The sequence below is a fragment of the Ursus americanus genome, chromosome 15 (genome assembly GCF_024610735.1).
Source record: "Ursus americanus isolate L20-20 chromosome 15, mUrsAme1.1.p, whole genome shotgun sequence".
NCBI classification, from domain to species: domain Eukaryota; kingdom Metazoa; phylum Chordata; class Mammalia; order Carnivora; family Ursidae; genus Ursus; species Ursus americanus.
This window is the reverse complement of record NC_142141.1, coordinates 32,274,334-32,295,351: the sequence shown is the minus strand read 5'-3', so window position 1 is coordinate 32,295,351 and position 21,018 is coordinate 32,274,334. Positions and strand designations below refer to the sequence as shown.

The window sequence follows — 21,018 nt, the reverse complement described above, 5'->3', positions numbered from 1 at the left end:
ATTTTTCCGAAACCGATGAACATTTTTCAATTACCCAAACAAATTACCCAACCTACAAAGCAAGCGTTCCCCTTTCTTTTTTGCCTCTGCTATCCGGTCAGTCTCCTGGTAATCTTACCATCTTACTATCTAAATAATTATCTTCATTCTCCTTTTATGTCCTACTGCTACTGATCTAATTTAGGCCTCCTGTTATTTCTTACTTGATCTATTTTTACTGATACCCATTCCTCTAGGGTCAAAACCCTCCCATTCATCCTCTACACCGATAGGTAATTTTTTTAACCTGTAACGAATCATTTCACTTTACTGTTCAAAATTCTTTGACTCCATAACCTATAAAATAAAATTTAGAGTCATTCATATAGAATATGTCCACCTCCTAGTAGGATATGGCTTCAGCCTATTTAGTACATCCTCCTCACAGTTTACACTCCAACAGTACTGTACTTGAATTGTAATTTTCCCAAACATGCTATACTCACTCAAACCCAGTCTTCTGTGCAGTTTTCTGTATGTGAAATGCCTTCCTTCAACATGGAGTAACCCTAATCATTTGTCTCATTGCCAATGGTTTCTCTTCTGTACATCCTTTCCTGATTTCAAGCTGATTGAAGCTTTTCTTCCACAGGTTCCCATGGTAGTTTAAACACACTGCCATTACAGAGCAATTATCATAGCATACCGCAACTACTTCCACATCTGTTTTACCATTAGGCTCTTCTTTGAAGAGCTCTGATTTTGTTTGTTTTAACCTTCCCAGTGCTAAGCACAGAGCCTTGTGTGTAGTAGAGGCTGTATGTATGTATTGAATGCACCCATGAATGGAAACTTGAAATGTTAAATATTTTCCCATATTAATTAAAAAGTACTATGTACTAGGATGCCCTCTGGTGATTTTTACACAGGTGAAAATGAACTACTAAAAAGAAATGTTGATCTTATGAAAGAAAAGTTAAAATCTCATGAACAGGTGAGTTTATATATTTTTATATTCAATCAAATTCCTGTAGAGCATTTGTCTTCTCAAATTAGAAAAAAGGGGGGCTGTTCTCATTAATAAAGGCAGCCAAAATTTGAAGAGGAAATAAACATGTGTATATGTATACCAGAATTTTTAACGAATAAAAATCTTTAAAGAAATAACAGTTTGAAGGACTCTAGTCTCTTTGCAGACTATAATGCACTAATATATCACTTGCCTTACTTTTTCTTTCCACCAAAAAGAAATGCAACTATTTTGCTACATATTTACATATTTTTAAATTATGTTAATATAATTTTTACTCTAGAGTATACTCTATTAGCACTTTTAAAAATTTTTTACTATAAAATAAATGAATCTTTAATCTTTCTGACTTGAGTAATCTGTTGCACTTTTATTGCATCATCCAAATGAAAGGAGGACTTTATGTGGATCACCAATTATGTATCTGCCAAAGGCTACCATACCCTCTGCTACTTTTTCTTTTCTTCCATAGGAACAGCATATGGCAGCAGTTATGAAACAGATAACACAGTGCCTAGAACATAAAAAGTGCTCAGCAAATGTCAGTTCCCACCACCCTTTGGGAGGCATATTGTGATAAATTTTTTTCTCATCTCCCAAGACCCAATATGTCAAACTCTGGCAGACCTAAGGTTTCCAAAACTCAAATTGGATCTGTATCAAGCTTAGAACTTCAACTTGAAGGATCATTTCCAAATTCAATCTGGTCCCTCACTTGAGATAATTTAAATATCTCTAGACAATATCCCACCCTTTATTTTTCCTTTCCTTTATCCCTTTCTTTTCTTCTTTTCCATAGAAAGAGAGAGAGAGAAGGGGGAGAAATTTTTGGCTTCTTTCTCTTCTAAAATGTCAAACCATAGAATATTGCTTTGCCTAGGATACTTTAGGAATTTTCAAAGGGATGGAAATTAAAGAGAAAATACCATAACCCGAGATTCAGAAGTCCTTAATTAGCATCTCTTCAAAGCAAACTAAAGATGACCTCAATCCAATGAGAAGTCTCTAGTCCAAAATGTCCAGGCACATCCAAAACACATAGAGAACCACTCTCTAGGAAACACTCAGGAGGTCCGGAAAGGCCGTGTTTGTAAGACTGGAAGAGATTTTGTAACTTGTATGCAGAGGATCCTTAAATTTTATAAAAACAAAAACACAACATGGGGGTTTTCTCTTGCAATTTAAAGTTCCCAGAAGGCAAAGGAAAAGAAGGCAACCAAGAATAACTTGTTGGGACTTGGTCCCTTAGAAAGAGAAAAGAATTTGATTCCTCAGAGCTGACACAGGCTAAAGTTGGGGAGAAGAACCTAGTGAGGTACAGCCAGGCCCAAGCCCACCTTTAAAACAGCCTTTATGCCTGGAGGCTGGAGTGAAAATCCTGTCTTTCCGAATTAATGGACGCTTTCCACTTCAGTGGTGGCCTCTTCAGGCAGCAAAATCAGTGGGGAATGAAAACACACATAGACTTGTCTCTCGTGGTTTCTCAGAGCAGCAAATGCCTAGGGCACCAGCGGAGTCAGGAGTAGTTTATGAAAGCCACTCCGTAGTTGCCCATCTAGAAATCTAGATACATGCACGTGAAAAGGGGCAATTTATGAGATTCACCCCTACATTCACCTGCCAAGCTTTCATCAAAGCCGATGGTTAGATAGGTTTGGCTATTCCTACAAGTCGCCAGGCAGGTTAAGTAGCCTAAGTAGGTAGCCACACTATCTCCGCTTGAATTTATATAATCTTGGCACACATGCCTCCGTGTTTACGGACATCTAACCTCCTCAATACCACTGAATATCTGTTGAAAGCTCTGAACACTTTCTGAGAAAAATGCTCAATGGTACACATGCATCCATACATGTGTCTAATTTTCATACAATTTCGGAAAGTTAATGGATCTTCAAAAGCCCATTCACTGGGTCTAGGCTAGGAAATTTTGACTTAAATAATTCTTGTTGGCACTCTTACTCATTCAACAAATTTTATCCAGAGATAGACACTGGGAGTTGGGGATACAATGCTGAGTAAAAGCCAAGTCCCTGCTTTTATGATGTTTAGTTTAGAAGCTTTTCTTGCACCTGTTGCCTTCATTAATGTACTGTTCTTAGTATCCTATTTTACTTTTATTCTTGCTGCTTTCCTTTTTCCTGCCTACATCTTAGGCCCGTGAGTGGTTTCTTTATGTAGAAACATCCCTTGGAAAAATTGTAAATTTTATCTTTGGGGGCTTTCTCTTCCAACATGTCTCTGTATGCCCCTTAACACATTAACCCAATAATCACTTCTATGCTTCAGCAACCTAAGAAACCAATCTCAGGTGCCTGGTGAGAACTTCTCAACTCCCAAATTCATCCTTCTCTAGCCTCCTCCTCATAAAGCTAACCCTTACTATACGTAGTACTTAATCTCCTTCTGGGAATTAGGGATGTATATATAATTTTCAGAACTAGAACTTCAGGCCACATTCAAAGGATTCATCCTATGTTATGTTAAACTTGCTGGTTATCGAACAGAACCTACTATTGGCTCTAAAGTATAGCTTTGGCTTTAATAGACATATTTTAATGCTATCATGGCATTTATTTGTGAACAATTAACAAAATATTCTGAGCAGTAAACACTGATGATGAGTATTCAGGAAGCAAAGATGAGTATTCAGGAAGCAAAGATAAGAAAATGTTGTCTCTAGATGGTCCCTATCTCCTTGGACCAGAAATTGATCCTTATCAAAGCCGGTTATTCAAGTGATAAACAATATCTTTCCCCTCTAGATATAATTACATATTAAAAATTACCATAAACTTTGAGAATTTCACCTTTCTAATTAATGGAACATTGTGTACATGTATTTAATTGAGGAATGAATATATATTTTAATCTTTAGGAATATAAGAATAATATTGCCAAACTTACGAGTGAAATGAAAATCAAAGAGGAGGGACATAAGATAGAAATAAGGAAACTTCATGAGGATATGAAGGAAAAAAGTATGTTTTTTATTTTTAACTTACTGAATTCTAAGACATCATAAAATAATTTAAATGCATGTATAAACTTTTTTCAGTAATTGCCAGTATTCTTGAATGAACATTGCCTTGATGCATTTTAATTTAAGTTTTGTACCTTTCTGTATATTTATGTGATATAAATTACAACATTTGTAAACTGGATTTATGTTTTTGCACTTACCATTGCTTAATATGAAGCAGTTAATGTCCTTATAAGATTATGGTGAAATGTATAATTAATAACTTTGACATTTATATACTCTGCTTATGGAATATTATTTCAGTAATGAAATTTTCTTCCCTCACTAAAGAAGGTTGAACTTATGTTGAGAGTTAACTGGTTTCATGAAAGTAATAACTTTTCTTAGTATTGGCTCATACTTATGGACAATATGCAAAAACTTACTGGAAATGGCTAAGTCAGAATATAAACCTACATCTACAAACTGCTAGAAGAAAGCATAGAAGATAATCTTTGTGAACCTGAGTTAGCCACAACTTCTTGGAAAGAATTAAAAAGCACAAACAATAAAGGGAAAAAATTATAAATTGAACTTTATCAAAGTTACTAACTCTGTCCTTCAACACTGTGAAGTACTAGGCCCTGATCACAAAGACTGGATATGACTCAGATGCGTTGGGGAAGATGGAAAATACAGTCTCTCAGCAAAGAGAAAATAAAAGCCAAGACATATAGAGGGGGAGACATAGGACATTCTAGGGAATAATAGTCCATCTCCTACCTTTTCTTTCTGGAAAGGATAGCAAGAGAAAAACCACAAACTGTGGCTAGGGCTGGATTCTTTGACCCCTTGAATTATAGGATTAAAAAAAATGGGAGTGATTAAAGGTTTTTGAGAAGGTGATGGCCATACTTAGAGGTACGCTTTGGGAAGACTAACCCAGCAACAGTGTATAGGGTGTAGGGACTTGGCGATTGGAAGCCTGGACAGAGTCCAAGTGAGGAAAAACAAGGCTTGAAACTAAGTAAGTATTGGATTGGTCCTGGATGGAGAGCCCTTATTAGTGGGGCTTGTGGATGAATTGACTCTTTTCTCCCTAAAGCTGGAAATTTCCTTTAGACTCCCATCCTGAATGACATGGTGTCTTTAATAGGAATAGAAAAGTTGAGAGGATGGGGCGTCTGGGTAGCGCAGTTGTTAAGTGTCTGCCTTCGGCTCAGGGCGTGATCCTGGCGTTCCGGGATCCAGTCCCACATCGGGCTCCTCTGCTGGGAGCCTGCTTCTTCCTCTCCCATTCCCCTGCTGTGTTCCCTCTCTCGCTGGCTGTCTCTCTGTCACATAAATGAATAAAATCTTTAAAAAAAAAAAAAAGAAAAGTTGAGAGGAGAGGAAATTTAATGAAACATAGATATGTGGTGTGACTATGACAGACGCCCAATCATGTGGAATAGGGTTTAGCGGGAGTCTGATATAGCTCTAAAATCATCCAGTAATTTGGAGCCTCTGTACCTAGGAACCCCGGCTTTGTGTCCCTCTGGAACTATTAAGTCTCCTATTTCTTCTCTCTCTATTATACATAAAATATTTATATATTGTATATATATATTATATATAATTGATGTTTAAGAATACAAATCAGTTTGTTCAAAAGCACTTCATGGGTAATCTTTGTGTTTCAAGCAATTTGCAGGGGCTTGTCAAAAATATATAAAAGCTACCCTGCATATAAATGGTTTTTAAAATATATGTTTTTATTAATAAAATTTACTTTCTTATGGATTGTTTAAAATGTTAAGGAAACAGTTTATGAGATTTTTGAAATGTTAAAATGAATTAATTTTATTTACTTTTGTTCAGTTGAGTCAAATGAAGAAAAGCATAAAAAACTGATAGAAAAAAAGGAGGTGGAAATTTCAGAGTTAAATGCAAAGTTAAGAACTCAAGAAAAGGAAAAACAAAGCGAAATAATCAAATTACAGTTAGAGGTAAGAGTCTGCTAAATTTGAAGATGCATCCTTTAGTCTAGACCAGACTTTTTTTCACCACAGTGAGATAAATTTCAGGAGTAGATACACACACACACACACACACACAGACACACACACGCACACACACACACGCGCAGGCTCACTCTCCATCACACACGGTTCTCAAACATCAGACACAGCTAGCTACCCTGCCTTTCATCACTTGGCCTGAAGGTGGGACTCTTCAGTCATTCAGAAGGTCCTGGTTTCCACAGAGGGTCGTGTTTCCTCTGAGACTGGGGACCTGAAACTCAAGATTTCCCCACACTTTGTAGCTGAGTCTATGCAAGCTTTATAGGACTACCATTCCAGCAGTGAAAAGAATGTTTCTAATCCTTAACATTTTTCTCTCTTAGCAGAGACTGTGGAACCCTGGTAAACCAATTAGAAATTCCTCCGGCTTTATTAAAAAGAGACAAGTTGCTCCCTAATAACATGTGGAAAATACTTACCAGACAAACCAGATTTTTTTTTTTTTAATGTTAAAGGGACTGCAAATAGGGCATCTCAAAGGCTACAGTTCCAGTTCTAAGCTCTAAAGCCTTTTCAGGAGGTTGTTTAACCAGATGCCAGAATCTCAAAGACATGGATGTTTTGACAATATATTTGTGGGGTTTTTTGGTTTTTTTAATAATAATTTTTTACTATGTTATGTTAGTCACCATACAGTACATCCCTAGTTTGACAATATATTTGTTCTTAAAATTTTTTTTCTAGAGTCTACCCATCTCCACTTCCATCATTCTTCCATTGCTTTTCCCCAGCCTGACTCACACTTTACCTTATGTTGTCAGAATTCACCAGCTTAGTTAGCTTACTATTCATGTTCATGGAAGTTAGGTGTCTCTAGGGTGTTCGGTGAGGTACAATGGTGAAATCCGTATAATGTTTGAGCAAAGGGGGACAGATGTTGACTCGAGAGGCATTTTGCTGCTGCTACTATCTCTGGTCAAGTAGGCCTACAACCCACAGAGAGGAAGGGCTGGACAGCCAACTGAGATACAGTAGGCCAGGTTTCAAGATTTACCATCAATTTCTAATTCATTTATTGAAAATGTGCATTTTGTTTGCTATCTGTGCCCTGTCACTGGTCTAGCCCAAGTTTGTTGTTTACAATGATATACAGAACTTTCTTCACTGTAGCTACCCATTTACCTCCTTAAACCAGAACACAATTTCACTAAGTTTTTTTAGACCACAAAGAGGCTACACTGAACTCCACCTGAAGGGAAGAATTATAACGGAAGACTTTGTGGAACACCTGGGTGCCTCAACTGGTTAAGCATCTGCCTTTGGCTCAGGTCATGATCCCAGGGTCCTGGAATCAAGTCCCACATTAGGCTCCTTGCTCAGCAGGGAGCCTGCTTCTCCCTCTGTCTGCAGCTCGCCCTGCTTGTGCTCTGTCTCTCTCTCTCTCTCCAACAAATAAATAAGTAAAATCTAAAAAAACAAAGGGGTGGGGGGGGGAGATTTTGCAAAAAAAAAAAAAAAAAATATATATATATATATATATATATATATATATATATATATAACCTGTAAGAATGACTTAATGAGAATTTTTAAACCTGACTCAGTTTAATGTCAAACCAGTAAGAGTTCAAACTAAATCAACAAAATTATATCCAAATTCTACTACTCAGCCTCAAAGATTGTTTGGAAGGGTGTATGAGTTTTTATCCCATGACTGTTGACCATGCTATGGTTTCTTTACAAAGGGACATTCATGATAACATGAAAATATTTTTATCCATCTTTATGTTAACTAGATTTCCCAACCCTGGTTATCTAGATTCTCTACTTAGGGTCAGCATAATCATTTATTAAGACATTATCTGAGAATCTCTTAAGGTACTGCCCAGGCATTTGGGACTTTTAAAAAGCTCTCCAGGTAATCTTAACATGCAGCAAGATTAATCTTGTTTGGGTGTTCTTTGCTTTTTCTTAAAAATTATTTCTTGAAGAAAGACTTCCCTATCTTGAGTTATACAAAGAATATACTTAAATTACAGATTATATGTTTAAAAATATAATGGATTATGCTTATATTTGTAGAAATAATTGTTTTTAGTTGTTTAGCTAAAATGTTCTCGATAACTTTCTTTTTAAACTTGATTCAGTTTGATGCCAAACTAGCAAGAGTTCAAACTAAATCAAAATCATATCCAGATTCTACTGTTTTGCCACAGAGTATCTACAGAAGGGTATGTGAGATTTTCTTCCATAGCTGTTGCTTAAGAATACATTTTCTTAGTCTGTTTCTATAAAAGCTATCTAGTATTTACTAACAATATACTTAACATTTTTCTTAAAATATGATCTTGGGTTTTGAATAATCTTTAAAAGTCACTTTCAGTCGGGGGCACCTGCACGCTCAATTAAGCATCAGACTATTGGTTTCAGCTCAGGTCATGATCTCAGGGTCATGAGATCGAGCCCTACATTGGCTCTTAAAGTTGGAGTCTGCTTGAGAGAGTCTCTCTCTCCCTCCCCCTCTCCCCCTCCCCGCTGAGCTGCTCACACTCTCTCTCTCTGTAAAATAAATAATTAAAACTTTAAAAGTGACCTTCAATTTAAAATAATAAATTTTAGCAGTAAATTAAACCATTAGAGAAGTCGTTTGACTCTGGGCCATCTAAGGAATTCTATAATATATTCTGAACTCGGGCTGACCTACTATTCTGAAGTTATTTAGGCACTCAGATAATAGGTTTTTTGTTCAACTCCTCCTTAATGGTTTATAACTTCAAACTATATAGGGAGAAGGGAATGGACTAGAACAAATGGTACTAATACGTATTTTGGTATCCCTATTCCAGTTTTACTCCATAAGCCTCCTAAAAATAAGATTATAAACCTTTCAAAATAAGCTGTCTTTAAAAATATCTACTTAAGCCAGAAATGCAGTTTTTGTTGTTCTTGTTGTTTCTTGTGTTTAATCTTACTGTTTATGAATTGCAGTACAAAGTCTTTCTGCTTTATTTAGAAACTTCAACATCTTCAAGAAGAAAAAAACAAGGAGATTGCAGTTCTTCGTGATACCATTCACGATTTAGAGCAACGCCTCTCCCTTGGCAAAGATTCTCAACTTAAACCTACTGGCAAAGGTTCTTTGCTTAAGCGTAGACGTTTTTGAGCAGGACATCAAACTCATCAGTGGCTACTTAATTTCTTGAAAAGCAGTTGAAATTTTACTTCTGTCATTAATATAACATACCGTCTAAATAATAACAATGAAAAAAACGAGAGCTTTAAACTTTTTAAATTGAGTTTATTTTAACAAATCCACATTTGGCCAATCGTGTACCACATTCTTGCTTAATAGTATTAACCATAGAGGAGTTCAGGTTTATAGGACTTGGTTTACCTATTGAACCATCATTGCCTATGGAAATACTTTCTAAGCAATCAAGAGATAGACAACATTCTTTTATCTTTTCCATTACAACTTTCAAGACAGACTATCTCAACTTTAAGAGTGTGATATAATGCTAGATAAAGAAAACAAGATATAAGGGCTTCATTCATATGTGATAGTAAAAATCAAGATATGACTCTTAGACACACAAAGTATAAATGGATATTTAAAATGAGTCCTAGCAAAATATTCATGTGTCAGTATTTCTGGAACTTAAAAGACAGAGTTCACTGAGTCCTTTAAAGGTTTAATCAGTTAAAAATGTAAGATTAAAAAGACAAAGATAATATATTTTTGAGAAATAAGTAAAGAAAAAAATGGAAAACATGTCTTTGTTGTTCTTTCTCCATTCTAAATTGCTAACTATCCAGCAGAAACCCCTAGGTCATAGTTTACGTCTCTGTTCTCATTAAAGCAAGTAGAATGCTGGAAAAAGAAAAAGAAAAACATATTAACCAAATGCTGCAATCACCTTTATAATAAAATAATGAAAATATGGTTTGGGTCAAAATTTCTTTGACTTAAATTTTAAAATTTGGAAGCCAATATAATAGATTTCTCCATGTTTGTACAAATCCAATTCTTATTTTTGGATCATTATTAGGTGGCTTATAAAATGCTGGAAATGAAATTATCTAGACTGACTTGGGGAGTATATCTTATTTAAGTATTTAGTATGAAGGTCATTTTCACATTTTGGCCTTATTTTTTCAGCTTCAATTGGTGCTGGCTTCTGTGGGCTGAAGCTGCTGACTTGCTTGTCAGGCAGCTGGAGGCAAACGTCACTGTCAGGATTCAATGACGTTCTCCTCTGCCAGAAGTCCCTGTCAGCTGCATAAAGAGGGGAGGGTTTCTTTACATTGTCAGGTGATTGCAGACCCTGTTTTTTCAAATATCAGATGTCGACAGTGTCAGCATCAGCTGCTAGGGGCCAACCCTGAAACTTTAGGCAATTTGCAGAGTAACTGATTTATACAGCCCTTTCGTCAGAGCTTCTTTTGTGGGACCGGAAGTTGTAAATTTTCACTTCCGGCTGGCATATCTCAGTTCTCGGGGTGGCCCTGTCTTTGGTGGTTCTTGAGCTTATGGTGGCGATGAAGGCCTCGAGGAGCGGGATGCTCCCGAGCCTGTGCTGTTTCTGGTTGCTGATCCTCTGAAAGCTCATCGTTCCCATGATGCGGATGCCCGTGCTTGTGATGGTGCTGGTGGTGGTGGTGGTGGTGGTGATGTGGCAGGGGAGCCTCTGTTGTGGTTGCCACAGTAGCCGAAGATACCATTTTACAGAAGTCTTCAGCTTCCTGGGTCTAGAACAAATTTATAATGACTTAGCCACAAATGTATAGATTTAGCAGGAGTGCACAAAAAATGATTTGTAGAACTAAAATATGTAAAATTCAAACCAGTTAATCAGTTTTGAACTGGCTCTGTTTTCCTAGCGTCGTGTTCATGAGATAAAAATTTGGTATCGGTTCCAACACCTCGACTTTTTATTAAAATTTGGTTCCCATCATACCTAATTATAAACTGCTTCTTGTGCAAAGTCTGCACCTAATCACAGAATCCTCAAGCATCTTACAAGGGAATTAATGTTAATGTTTTGCAAATAGATAAAATAGAGCACAAGACAGTTAAAATTCAACAATTCACCTAAACTGCTATACTGGTTAAATCAACAGCAGATTTCAAATTTTCCTTATCAAGAGCATTTCCTAAATTTTTAAGAATTCCGAAGAAGAATTTGAGAGATACATAAGGCTTAAAGAGAAAGCAAACCACTATACTTACATCTGCAGAAGCAAAACTAAATAAACTGCTTAAAGAACTGACATTGATTGCAGTAAAGTCAAACAAATATCAAATCTTAGAAGCAGCTGAACTACATGGAATCTCTCACACCTGTGTCGATCTAGTATTCTATTCAAATTTAGTGATTTATTCTGAAGCAAACTAATTTCTCTCTGATAATTCAAAAATGCCAATAAACTCCGCTCAAAATGACTAGTTTTTCCTGCCTCAGCTTATGCCAGGAAATGTTTTGAACTTCACTAGTTTTGTTACTGTGTCCCTACTGGAGGGCTGTGGGCTGCAAGGAGCAAATTCCTGCCCATCTTCCAATAAGCAAGAGATTCCATGCTGCATCAATCTAGTTAATTTGCTCCAAGTCTTTTTTTATTGTTCTGTGCACCCACAAGTCATAGGCTCAAAGCTTACGGTGTCATGTGAAACTTCTACCTAAAGTGATTTGCAGGTAAAGTTGGTGAGTCTTTGGTCTCTCAAACTGATCTTCCAAGTGTTATGGTTCATTGTTTTGAAAAGTTAAAAATTCCACTGGATTTTTGCATACAGTTATTAAATGATACATATTTTGGTTATTTCTGAATTTTGAGAATTCAATGCAATTTTTAAAGTTTGTATTCAAATTCCAGTCAGTTAACATACAGTGTAATATTAGGTTCAGGTGTACAATGTAGTGAGTGATTCAACACTTACATACAAGACCTGGTGCTCATCACAACAAATGAATTCCTTAATCCCAGCATTTAGTTAACCCATCCCCCACACCCACCTCCCCTCTGGTAACCATCAGTTTGTTCTCTGTAGTTAAGAGTCTGTTTCTGATTCTTGGTTTGCGTCCCCCCGTTCTCCCCCTTTGCTCATTTGCTCATTTCTTTCTTTTATTTTTTTCCAAGTTTTTACTTAAATTCCAGCTAGTTAACATTCAGTACAATATTAGTTTCAGGTATAGAATTTAGTGATCCATCAGGTACATATAACACCCAGTGCTCATCACAAGTGCCCTCCTTAATGCCCATCACTTGTTTAACCCATTCCTCGCCGCCAACTACCTCCCCTCCAGCAACCCTCAGTTTGTTCTCTATAATTAAGGGTCTTTTTCTTGGTTTGCCTCTCTTTTTGTTTTCCCCATGTTCATTTGGGGTTTTTTTCTTAAATTTCACATATGAGTAAAATCATGGTATTTGTCTTTCTCTGATTTATTTCACTTAGCATAATACTCTCTAGCTCCATCCACACGATCGCAAATGGCAAGATTTCACTCTTTTTAATGGCTGAGTAATATTCCATTACACACACACAAACACCCCCCCCATCTTCCTTATCCATTCATCAATTGAGAGACACTTGGATTGTTTCCATAATTTGGTTATTATAGATAATGCTGCTATAAACATAGGGGTGCATGTATCCTTTTGAATTAGCATTTTCATATTGTTTGGGTAAATACCCACTAGTGCAATTCCTGGATCATAGGGTAGCTCTATTTTTAACTTTTTGAGGAACCTCCATACTGTTTTCCAGAGTGGCTGCACCAGCTTGCATTCCCACCAACAGTGTAAGACGGTTCCCCCTTCTCCACATCCTCACCAACAGCTGTTGTTTCTTGTGTTATTGATTTTAGCCATTCTGACAGTTGTGAAGTGATATCTCATTGTAGTTGTAATGTGTATTTTCCTGGTGATGAGTGATATTGAGCATCTTTTCGTGGGTCTGTTGGCCGTCTGTATGTCTTCTTTGGAAAAAATGTCTATTCTTGTGTTCTGCCCATTTTTTAATTAGATTATTAGGGTTATTTGGTGTTGAGTTTTTAGAAGTTCTTTATATATTTTGGATACTAACCCTTTATCAGATATGTCATTTGCAAATACCTTCCCCATTCCATAGGTTGCCTTTTAGTTTTGTTGATTGTTTCCTTCACTTTTGAGAATTTAATACTATAAACAATTTGATAAACTTAGTAACAATTTGATAAGTGTTTAAAATATACTACATAATGTTCTAAATGTTCAAAGATTGGTAGTAGTAGTCTAATTTCAAAAAACCAATTACTATATTTTATTGATCCTACAATGTATTTTTTTCACACTTTAATGCCTTTAAAATCAGAACGCATCCTACTGTTGATGGTGTTGTAACATTGTGTCCTACCTTAACTGACAGCATTTTTTTAAATAGTACATAAAATAATGTGTCATTTAATTGATGGCATCTAGGATGCAATGAAATAGAAAAACTCAAATTTGCTCTGGCATATCAGATATATATGGTATATTATTCCTATTTACAGGTGGTTCATAAATTTAAAGCATGTTATGGGAACTGTTTCTGCCTTTGTTTCAATATAACTGGGTATATTTATAACTATTAGGCACTTGCAAAAATGCAAAATATTAAAATAATCCCAGAATATGAGGAATCAACATAGATAGCATTTATTAAGCACTTAGAAGTTAGACATTGAGTTAATACTTTATTTGCATTATCTCAGTCCCCCCTCTTAAAAGCAGTAGAATAAGCTTCATAGGATTATAATGAAGATTAGAATGTGAAAAAATTATATAACTAATTAACCTGTTGTGCTTCATAACAACTAAATTAGTTAACTAAATAATTCATTAAAAATTGAGATGGCTTTCTTTACACCTGGAAGATTCTGAAAGATGTACAGCTCACAAATAAAATTCAGACTTATTCTTAGGGGTGTCTGGGTGGTTCAGGTCATGATCCCAGGGTCCTGGGATCGAGACCCACCCTGGACTCCCTGTTCAGCGGGGAGCCTGCTTCTCCCTCTCCCTCTGCCTACCACTCTGCCTACTTGTGATCCCTCTCTTTCTCTCTCTCTGTCAAATAAATGAATAAATAAAATCTTAAGAAAAAAAGAATTATTTTTAAACCTGAGTTCAAATTTTGCCAATTTGCCCTATTAAGGAAAATTGTTCAGAATTATTCTCCTTTTCAACATGGGGGGGTTCTAGTTAATATAAATCAAAATCAATTCCTTGAGTATCTTTTTATAAACCATATTTAAATAGAGAGTTTCTCATAACAAGGAAGAAGTATTCTCACAGTTGTTAGGAGAGAAATATCAGTAACGAGTAGAAAATGTATTCCATTGTGAAATAAACACGGAAATTCTGGCTACAGAATGGGCAGACAGTGTTAAAGGCTTCATGGAAAAGCTGATAGTCTTACATCCTTGACAAATCAAGTAGGTATCTGGGCCCCAATTCCATTTCAGGTAATGCCATGAATAAGCTTTGCTGTCGGTATGCTCTTGTGTGAACACATTCAGGATATTACAATAATGTTATTTTATGTTGGCTGAATTCCTTGAGTGCTTTGAACATATGCCACATCATTTGGTGGTATTTGAAATATGTGATCTATGCTGATTTTTGTTTTCAAAACTCCTGCTAGATAAAAGCGATACGGATCTTGAAAAGACGGCTTATAGTGTATGTTACATAACAGAAAGAGTATGTAATTATAAAAATTACTGTTGTAGTTTATTCTTGTTATAACCAACAGAAACACTGACTAGCTAATTGGTCTTAAAACAACACTAACTTATTTAGATAGCTCTTAAAAGATTTTCTCTTTTCTCCCAGTAAAAATAATTGAGAAAAATAAAATACCATGAGGGAGCAGTTTCCACATTTCTCTTCACAGTAAGCAATCTTAATGGCTTCTTCTACATACGGGAAAGTTAGGAAGGAGTAAGGCAAACCAAGATGATGCACGAGACGGCCACATCTAAAAACAAAAGGACAAACACACTATCATTACAATATTTTCTGTACAGTGAGCTACGTAAGCAGTTTAGGATAGGTATTATTGGTTTAATGGTCTTATAACAAAGACCCACCCATTCACAACTTCAGTAAATTTCCTTGAATGGGGTCTCGGATGAGCTCTGGCACTGAATACCAGCTTCGGTCACAGCAAGACCACAGTGAGTCTAATAGTAGCGTTTCAAAGTGTTCTAGATAATGCCACTAATAATATCAAAACTACGTAGTTTAGTCACTGTGACTTAGTCAAATACATTTGGTAAGAGACATAAATTCTGCCAATGCCCAAACCACTGACTTATCATCAACTGGGCTCTGCAAATCACATGAGGTTTTCATAACTACTACGGCAGCACTAATTCCACACAACAAAAAAATCACAGCATGACAAAAAAGATCCTCGTGTCTTGGCCAGTAACCCATTTATTTAAAAAATATATCTGATGCAACAAAAATTTCAGCATAATGAAAAAAATGGAATTACAATACTTGGTTTTCTCAGAAATGGAGGAGTTGAAATGTCCTTCTTGCCCACATTTTACCCAGGCTATATGCTATTATGTGAGTATCAAAGAGCTACGCTTTGCAACTATCTAAATTAGAAGTTTGCGTCCAAAAAGAATACATACTATTAAAAATATGTAGAGTAAGATGAAGTAGGGCTTAGGCCTACACAGACTCTGGCTACCATTTCTGAAGAATCCAAAGAAAACAGCACCAACTACTCATGTTGGTCATATCAAAGAATGTGAGCATCGAGGTTCCCTCAAATACAAAAGTTTTCATCATTCAAGGAACCAAAAGCAGATTTATGCAGATTAGACCTAAGTGAGTAACACACTTTACAGTTCAGAAATCCAGGTATGTTGCTTTTAAACTTAATCAGATTAGAGATAAGCAAGTGCTCTGTGAAGTACAGTCATTCATCTACAAATTTGCAGGTTAGAATTGTATCAGATATACAAATTGCTCCTTCTTTTTCAGAATGCCAATCTACTGGGGGGGAAAGGATAGTCAATTTTCTGTACTTCCCTACTAGAATGGTGAATTCTTTCGCACAAAAGGAAGTCATTTCAAAAACATAAAACCAAATATTTTAAAGTGCTCACTCTGAGTATCTGGTAATAAAACAAAGAGGTGTCTTATTTTAAATCACTCCCTTTTAAACTAAATGCAAGGCAGGTTATATTTTAATTTGGGGGGTGTGTGTGTACACACCTGTCATACACGAGGAAGTCATCCTTTTTCCCATTTAAGAGCGTCCAGACATCTGTTTGGTTTTCTTCTTGTTGATAAACAGGAATATGCTCTGAAACCTTATTTTTAAGATGCATATATTTTAATTGAGAAGGAAGTCCTTGATGATTAACAACCACATAAGAGATGTTCAAATAGCCTTCTTTCTCCAGTTTTACTCGCAGGTCTTCCAATCTGTATTTGGGAAAAATACAAAAAAGGAATATCTCGTTTACTTTATTAGTGACTTCTCTCTCCTCACTACTTTTTACATGAAACTCTTTTACTATTTTTTACTTATATCTCTTCTTTATATATTGTTGTAAAAAACTAAAACTTATGTTTTTTCAATTATTGATGGAGGACCTGTGCTCAGTTAAAACCTTATGCTAAGTAATTGCACAAGCAATAGCTCATTTGGTCCTCAAATTAATCCTACAAAGCATGTACTTTTTAATCCATCTGACAGAGAATTCTACCCAATAAATACTTACTGAATAACCCAACAAATATAAATATATTTGTTACACATATAATTTATATCTACATATATATATTTGTGAAATGACACAAGACTTTCAGTGGCAAGTCTGATGTTGATTCTATTCCAGCAAAGCACTCTCATTTGCTTCCTTCCTCTGTCAAAATAACTAACACATTAGCAGGATTACATTTTAGAACATTTCATTACATAAGTAATGCAGGTTTAGTAGGACATTATAAAATACAGGTCCACAAAATGAAGAAAAGTTTTCTATAATCCCAGGAAAACCACTATAAATATTTTGGTGTATATCCTCCTGGTATGCTTTCTTCTAACATGTTTTATGCAAACACATCCAGTTTTTCTAAAAATGTGATTTAATAAACACAGCTTTTCCATTTCTATGTTTATTGTATGCATGTGTGTATGTAGTCCATAGCTGTGGCCTGGAGCAATCCCGGAGCACAGAGAGACGCACCTGGATGCCTGCAGAATGCACAGGTATCAGCTGGCTTGAAGAAGAGCCACCACGGTCACAGACCCACCCGAGTTCAGCATTGGACTTTGATCCCCTATGCTCCAGGCTGGAGGTTGCTTGCAGAAGGAGCTTTGTCCCTGGCTCTCTGTTCCTCCCCAGGGGAGGAGACAGAGAGCCAGGGCAAGCCCCAAGCTTCTCCACATCACTGGGGTTGTCCTGTAAAAGAAGAAACCTTTCTGTCATCTTTACAAGCAATTTCACAGTCATAACCAGGAACTGCTATTAAATCCAGCCAGTGCAGTTCCCCTTCCTATCAGCAGCCAACCCCAGGGATTCTATCCCAGTGGTACTGGGCTGTGATGTTGGGCCTCACCTCCCTGCTCCAAATCTTCCCAGAAGGGGTTAAAAAATCAGCCACAGGCAGGGGAGTTGTCAAAGCATCTGTTAACTACCTGGCTTGGCAGGAAAGTTTAGTAAGTGTGCTAAGTGCTATGGAGATCTGCCTCAACAGGCAGCCAAGTACTCCTTAGAAGAAGACAAAGGTTTAGAAAAATTTTGAGACTGTGGCTTCTATAACCAAATAACATTCTGCAAACATGATTTCGTTTTTATTGAGATGCGGGGCACCCTGGTGTCTCAGTCTGTTAAGCGGTTAAGGGTCTGCCTTGGGCTCAGGTCATGATCCCGGAGTCCCGGGATCCAGCCCCATATCAGGCTCCCTGCTGAATGGGGAGTCTGCTTAGCCCTCTGCCCCTCCCCCATCTCATGGTCTCTCTCTCTCTCTCTCTCTCTCTCTCTCTCTCTCTCTCTTTCAAATAAATAGGAGCTTGGAGATGCAAGTTCTGACTGCTGCTTTCTACCCTCCACCAGTCTAAGAAAGGAAAGGGTAAGCAGGGCATTCTGTACAGAAAGAAGAGCCAGCATGAAAGGGAACCCAGGAAGAAAGGAGGCGGCAGTGAGGGCAATTTGCCAACATGAAGGCGGCTCAGGTGGGCCCTTAGCTCTGCAGGTTCAAGCATTCTGTATTGCTAAGTCTCTGGGGTACGGCTCCCTTTTGTTCCTCTTCTTCTTTAAAGTCTAGCTCTATGTTAACAATAAGAGATTTGAATCTTTTCAGGTATAAAACTGCCTGCCAAAATGTTACTACCACATCCGAGGTAAATATACCATTCCAAACTTATTGCAATTTACACTCCGTCTAGCTATTGGCTACCTTGACTTTCAGGAAGTTTCTGTGACTAGATGGCAAGCTCTTGGGTAAAAAGGTGCCCCCCTCTAGTAGAAAAGTTCAGTATCTGACCAGAAATATGCCCACACTAAGGCTAACTCTCCCAGCAGAGAGGTACACCTAACACAGGGAATCTGCAGAGAGGTAGTAAAAATAAGAAACCCATTCAGCAGAGATGAGCAGAAAAAGAAAAATCCACCCAGGAACAGGCTCATTCTTATATAGAAGTCTGTGGAGAGAGATCAGGACGACATTCTAGAACTGTGAAGTTGGCCCACTTTCAGGCACTAATCTGGCACAAGAAAGTAAAAGTACTTTTGGGGAGGCAGGGGAGGGAAAGAAGGTGGGGAGCTAATGACAAGTTACCTAGAGTGAGCCCAGAATTAAGATGGGTGTAGAAAGGCTAAAATCAGATTGACTGGGGCTCTGGCACACTGGGAGACATAGACAGAATTTTTAAAAACCGGACTAACTTTCACATCATTTAAGACCACAAAATTCCTACCTATATAGTTAGGCTCTCGATAAGAGCCTAACTAAAAGAAAAGAGGGAAATTAAGTGATTTATTAAGGCCATCCCAACTATTGTAATATTTTTAAGATTCTAATATTTTAAAATAGAGGATATATCTGGACTAAATCTAGGGAATTTCTTTAGGCTGGTATTTATATTGATGGCACAGTTACCCTTGTTATAACTACCACTCATGGAGCTTTTGCAGAACTCTACACGGCTGGAGCACTTCTCTACACCCTGTCAGTCAATCCTTACAACTGCGTGACCCACATCCCCTTCTGCAGCTCAGGAAACCATGGCTGAAAGTCCACACAGGTAGTAAGTCACGAAAGAGACTGGATTCAAACCAGTTCTGCTAAATCCAAACCGTGACCTCTTAGCTATTAGATAAATTACCTTTAACAACCACAGTAGCCAGGGTTTTATTTGTTTATGCCCGAGGACGGCAAAGAGAACATCAAAACAATTCACGCTGTTTTGTTTCTTACTAGAATGGAAGAAGATCCCCTACTTTCTACAATATAATTTCCATAATTACAGAATTTTAGAATCTTCAGCATAAATTCAGCACTTGGTATCCTCACTTCACCATATACATACCCTTTCAAGGGGCTAAGTAGTAAATATAAATAAAAAGACGTTTTCCCTTATGTCCCTCACTTAGTTTTTTGATGAAAAAAGACATAAAACCATTGGCAGAGGGTAGTGGATTACGGAGTTCACACAAATTTTCTTCTATTGTATAATCAATAGGCTGTTCAACTTTGTTCTCTTAAGATCATTTTTGGCATAATAAACATCTGATTATAGTTATAGCTATCAGATAGCTATGTAAAAATAATGAAGATAAATAACTCAATTGGAATTATTGGAAGCTGTTGGAAGTAGTTGTAAATTTCACTAATCCCACCACTTTGCAATCACGAAACTAGATATTTGGCCACATGCAGGCTTACATCTGTTTTAAATTCCCCATTAAAAGGCAAAATATGCAGAAAATTTCTCCCTGAACTTCAGGCTGGCATCTGAGGGTCCTTCCTCATTCACCTGAAAGTACCTGCTCACCTTGCACACTGCAAAACCTTGCATTTCACCACAGGCCACCTGGGTTTTAACTCTTTGAAGGGCGACCACTTCCGCACAGTGGACAGACCCTGCTCCCCCCACCCCCCAGCCCAGCTCTTGTGTCATATTTTGTTTTGTTTTCTGAAACTGCTCACAGTATCCCTGGACATTTCTACAGCACTGCAGAATGGCCATATCTCGGTCTCCGCCCTTCAAACCCAGGGGCTGATTCTTCCAGAGTTCTCACTATGCATTTCAGCGGGACAGAGTTAAGCTCGAACACAGAATATCGCCTCTAACAGCACAACTCTTTGCAGAGCAACCGCGTTGGATTTCTCCAGCCTCCCCTGCTCCCATCCTCGTCCAGCAGACAGGGCAGAAATCAGAAAGGACTGCCTCCTGCCCACAGCAGAACCTCACCTACCCCACTCAATTCCAGAATCTTTGTTTTCTTTCCTTTGTATTTTTATTTTATTTACCCATCTCCCCTTTTAAAACTCTGTCCTAAGGACAGAAACATTTTATCAGACTCGAAATCAAATTATTTATCAAACTCTAAAAGAATCAGATATTGGAAAACACAAAGTTCCTACTTACACAACCCCTTGGGAGCAGCCGGCTTCCTCTCTCTTTGCTCAACTCTGCGGCTCCTGGAAGCCGCAGCCAGAAGCCCTGATATTTATAGTCCTGTTGTTTACCTCTCTCCAGCGAGAGTCCAAAGTTCATTGCCCGCTCTGGTTTTGACATTGCAAGCTGAGCAAACCCTTGAGCAGATCTTCATAAACAACTTAAAAGAAAATAGCAAGTGCTGCCAAGCATAAAATGGGGAGAAAGTTTTTTTGCAATTACTGATTTATTCCCTATCCTTTTTAGTCACCCCAGTATCTAGGATTTAATGGTACAGTCGGGGGCGGGAGGAAGGGCTAAGGGTAAAAGGGCCTCCAAGTCATGTTCTTTTTCTAACTATAATAGGGAAAAACATTTGCTGAGCCAGCAAGTGAAG

General features: G+C 37.4%; 2 protein-coding genes across 2 annotated transcripts in view; one reads left to right on the top strand and one right to left on the bottom strand.

Moving 5' to 3' along the window:
• CCDC152 (coiled-coil domain containing 152) overlaps positions 1-9,866 on the top strand; it is a 29,600-nt gene extending 19,734 nt beyond the window's left edge. The window contains exons 4-8 of the mRNA XM_045787363.2: positions 909-973; positions 3,888-3,990; positions 5,832-5,959; positions 8,122-8,205; positions 8,988-9,866. Coding sequence (XP_045643319.1) covers positions 909-973; positions 3,888-3,990; positions 5,832-5,959; positions 8,122-8,205; positions 8,988-9,137 — 530 coding nt within the window. The 3' untranslated portion in view covers positions 9,138-9,866. The remainder of the gene's footprint in view (positions 1-908; positions 974-3,887; positions 3,991-5,831; positions 5,960-8,121; positions 8,206-8,987) is intronic.
• On the bottom strand, positions 9,252-20,766 carry SELENOP (selenoprotein P). Its single transcript, XM_045787361.2, has 5 exons — positions 20,613-20,766; positions 17,206-17,421; positions 16,226-16,438; positions 14,852-14,969; positions 9,252-10,723 (listed from the first exon to the last, which is right to left on the bottom strand). The coding sequence occupies exons 2-5, from the start codon at positions 17,406-17,408 to the stop codon at positions 10,091-10,093; spliced, it is 1,167 nt and encodes a 388-aa protein (XP_045643317.1). The 5' UTR covers positions 17,409-17,421; positions 20,613-20,766; the 3' UTR covers positions 9,252-10,090.
• Between the last annotated feature and the right edge of the window lie 252 nt (positions 20,767-21,018).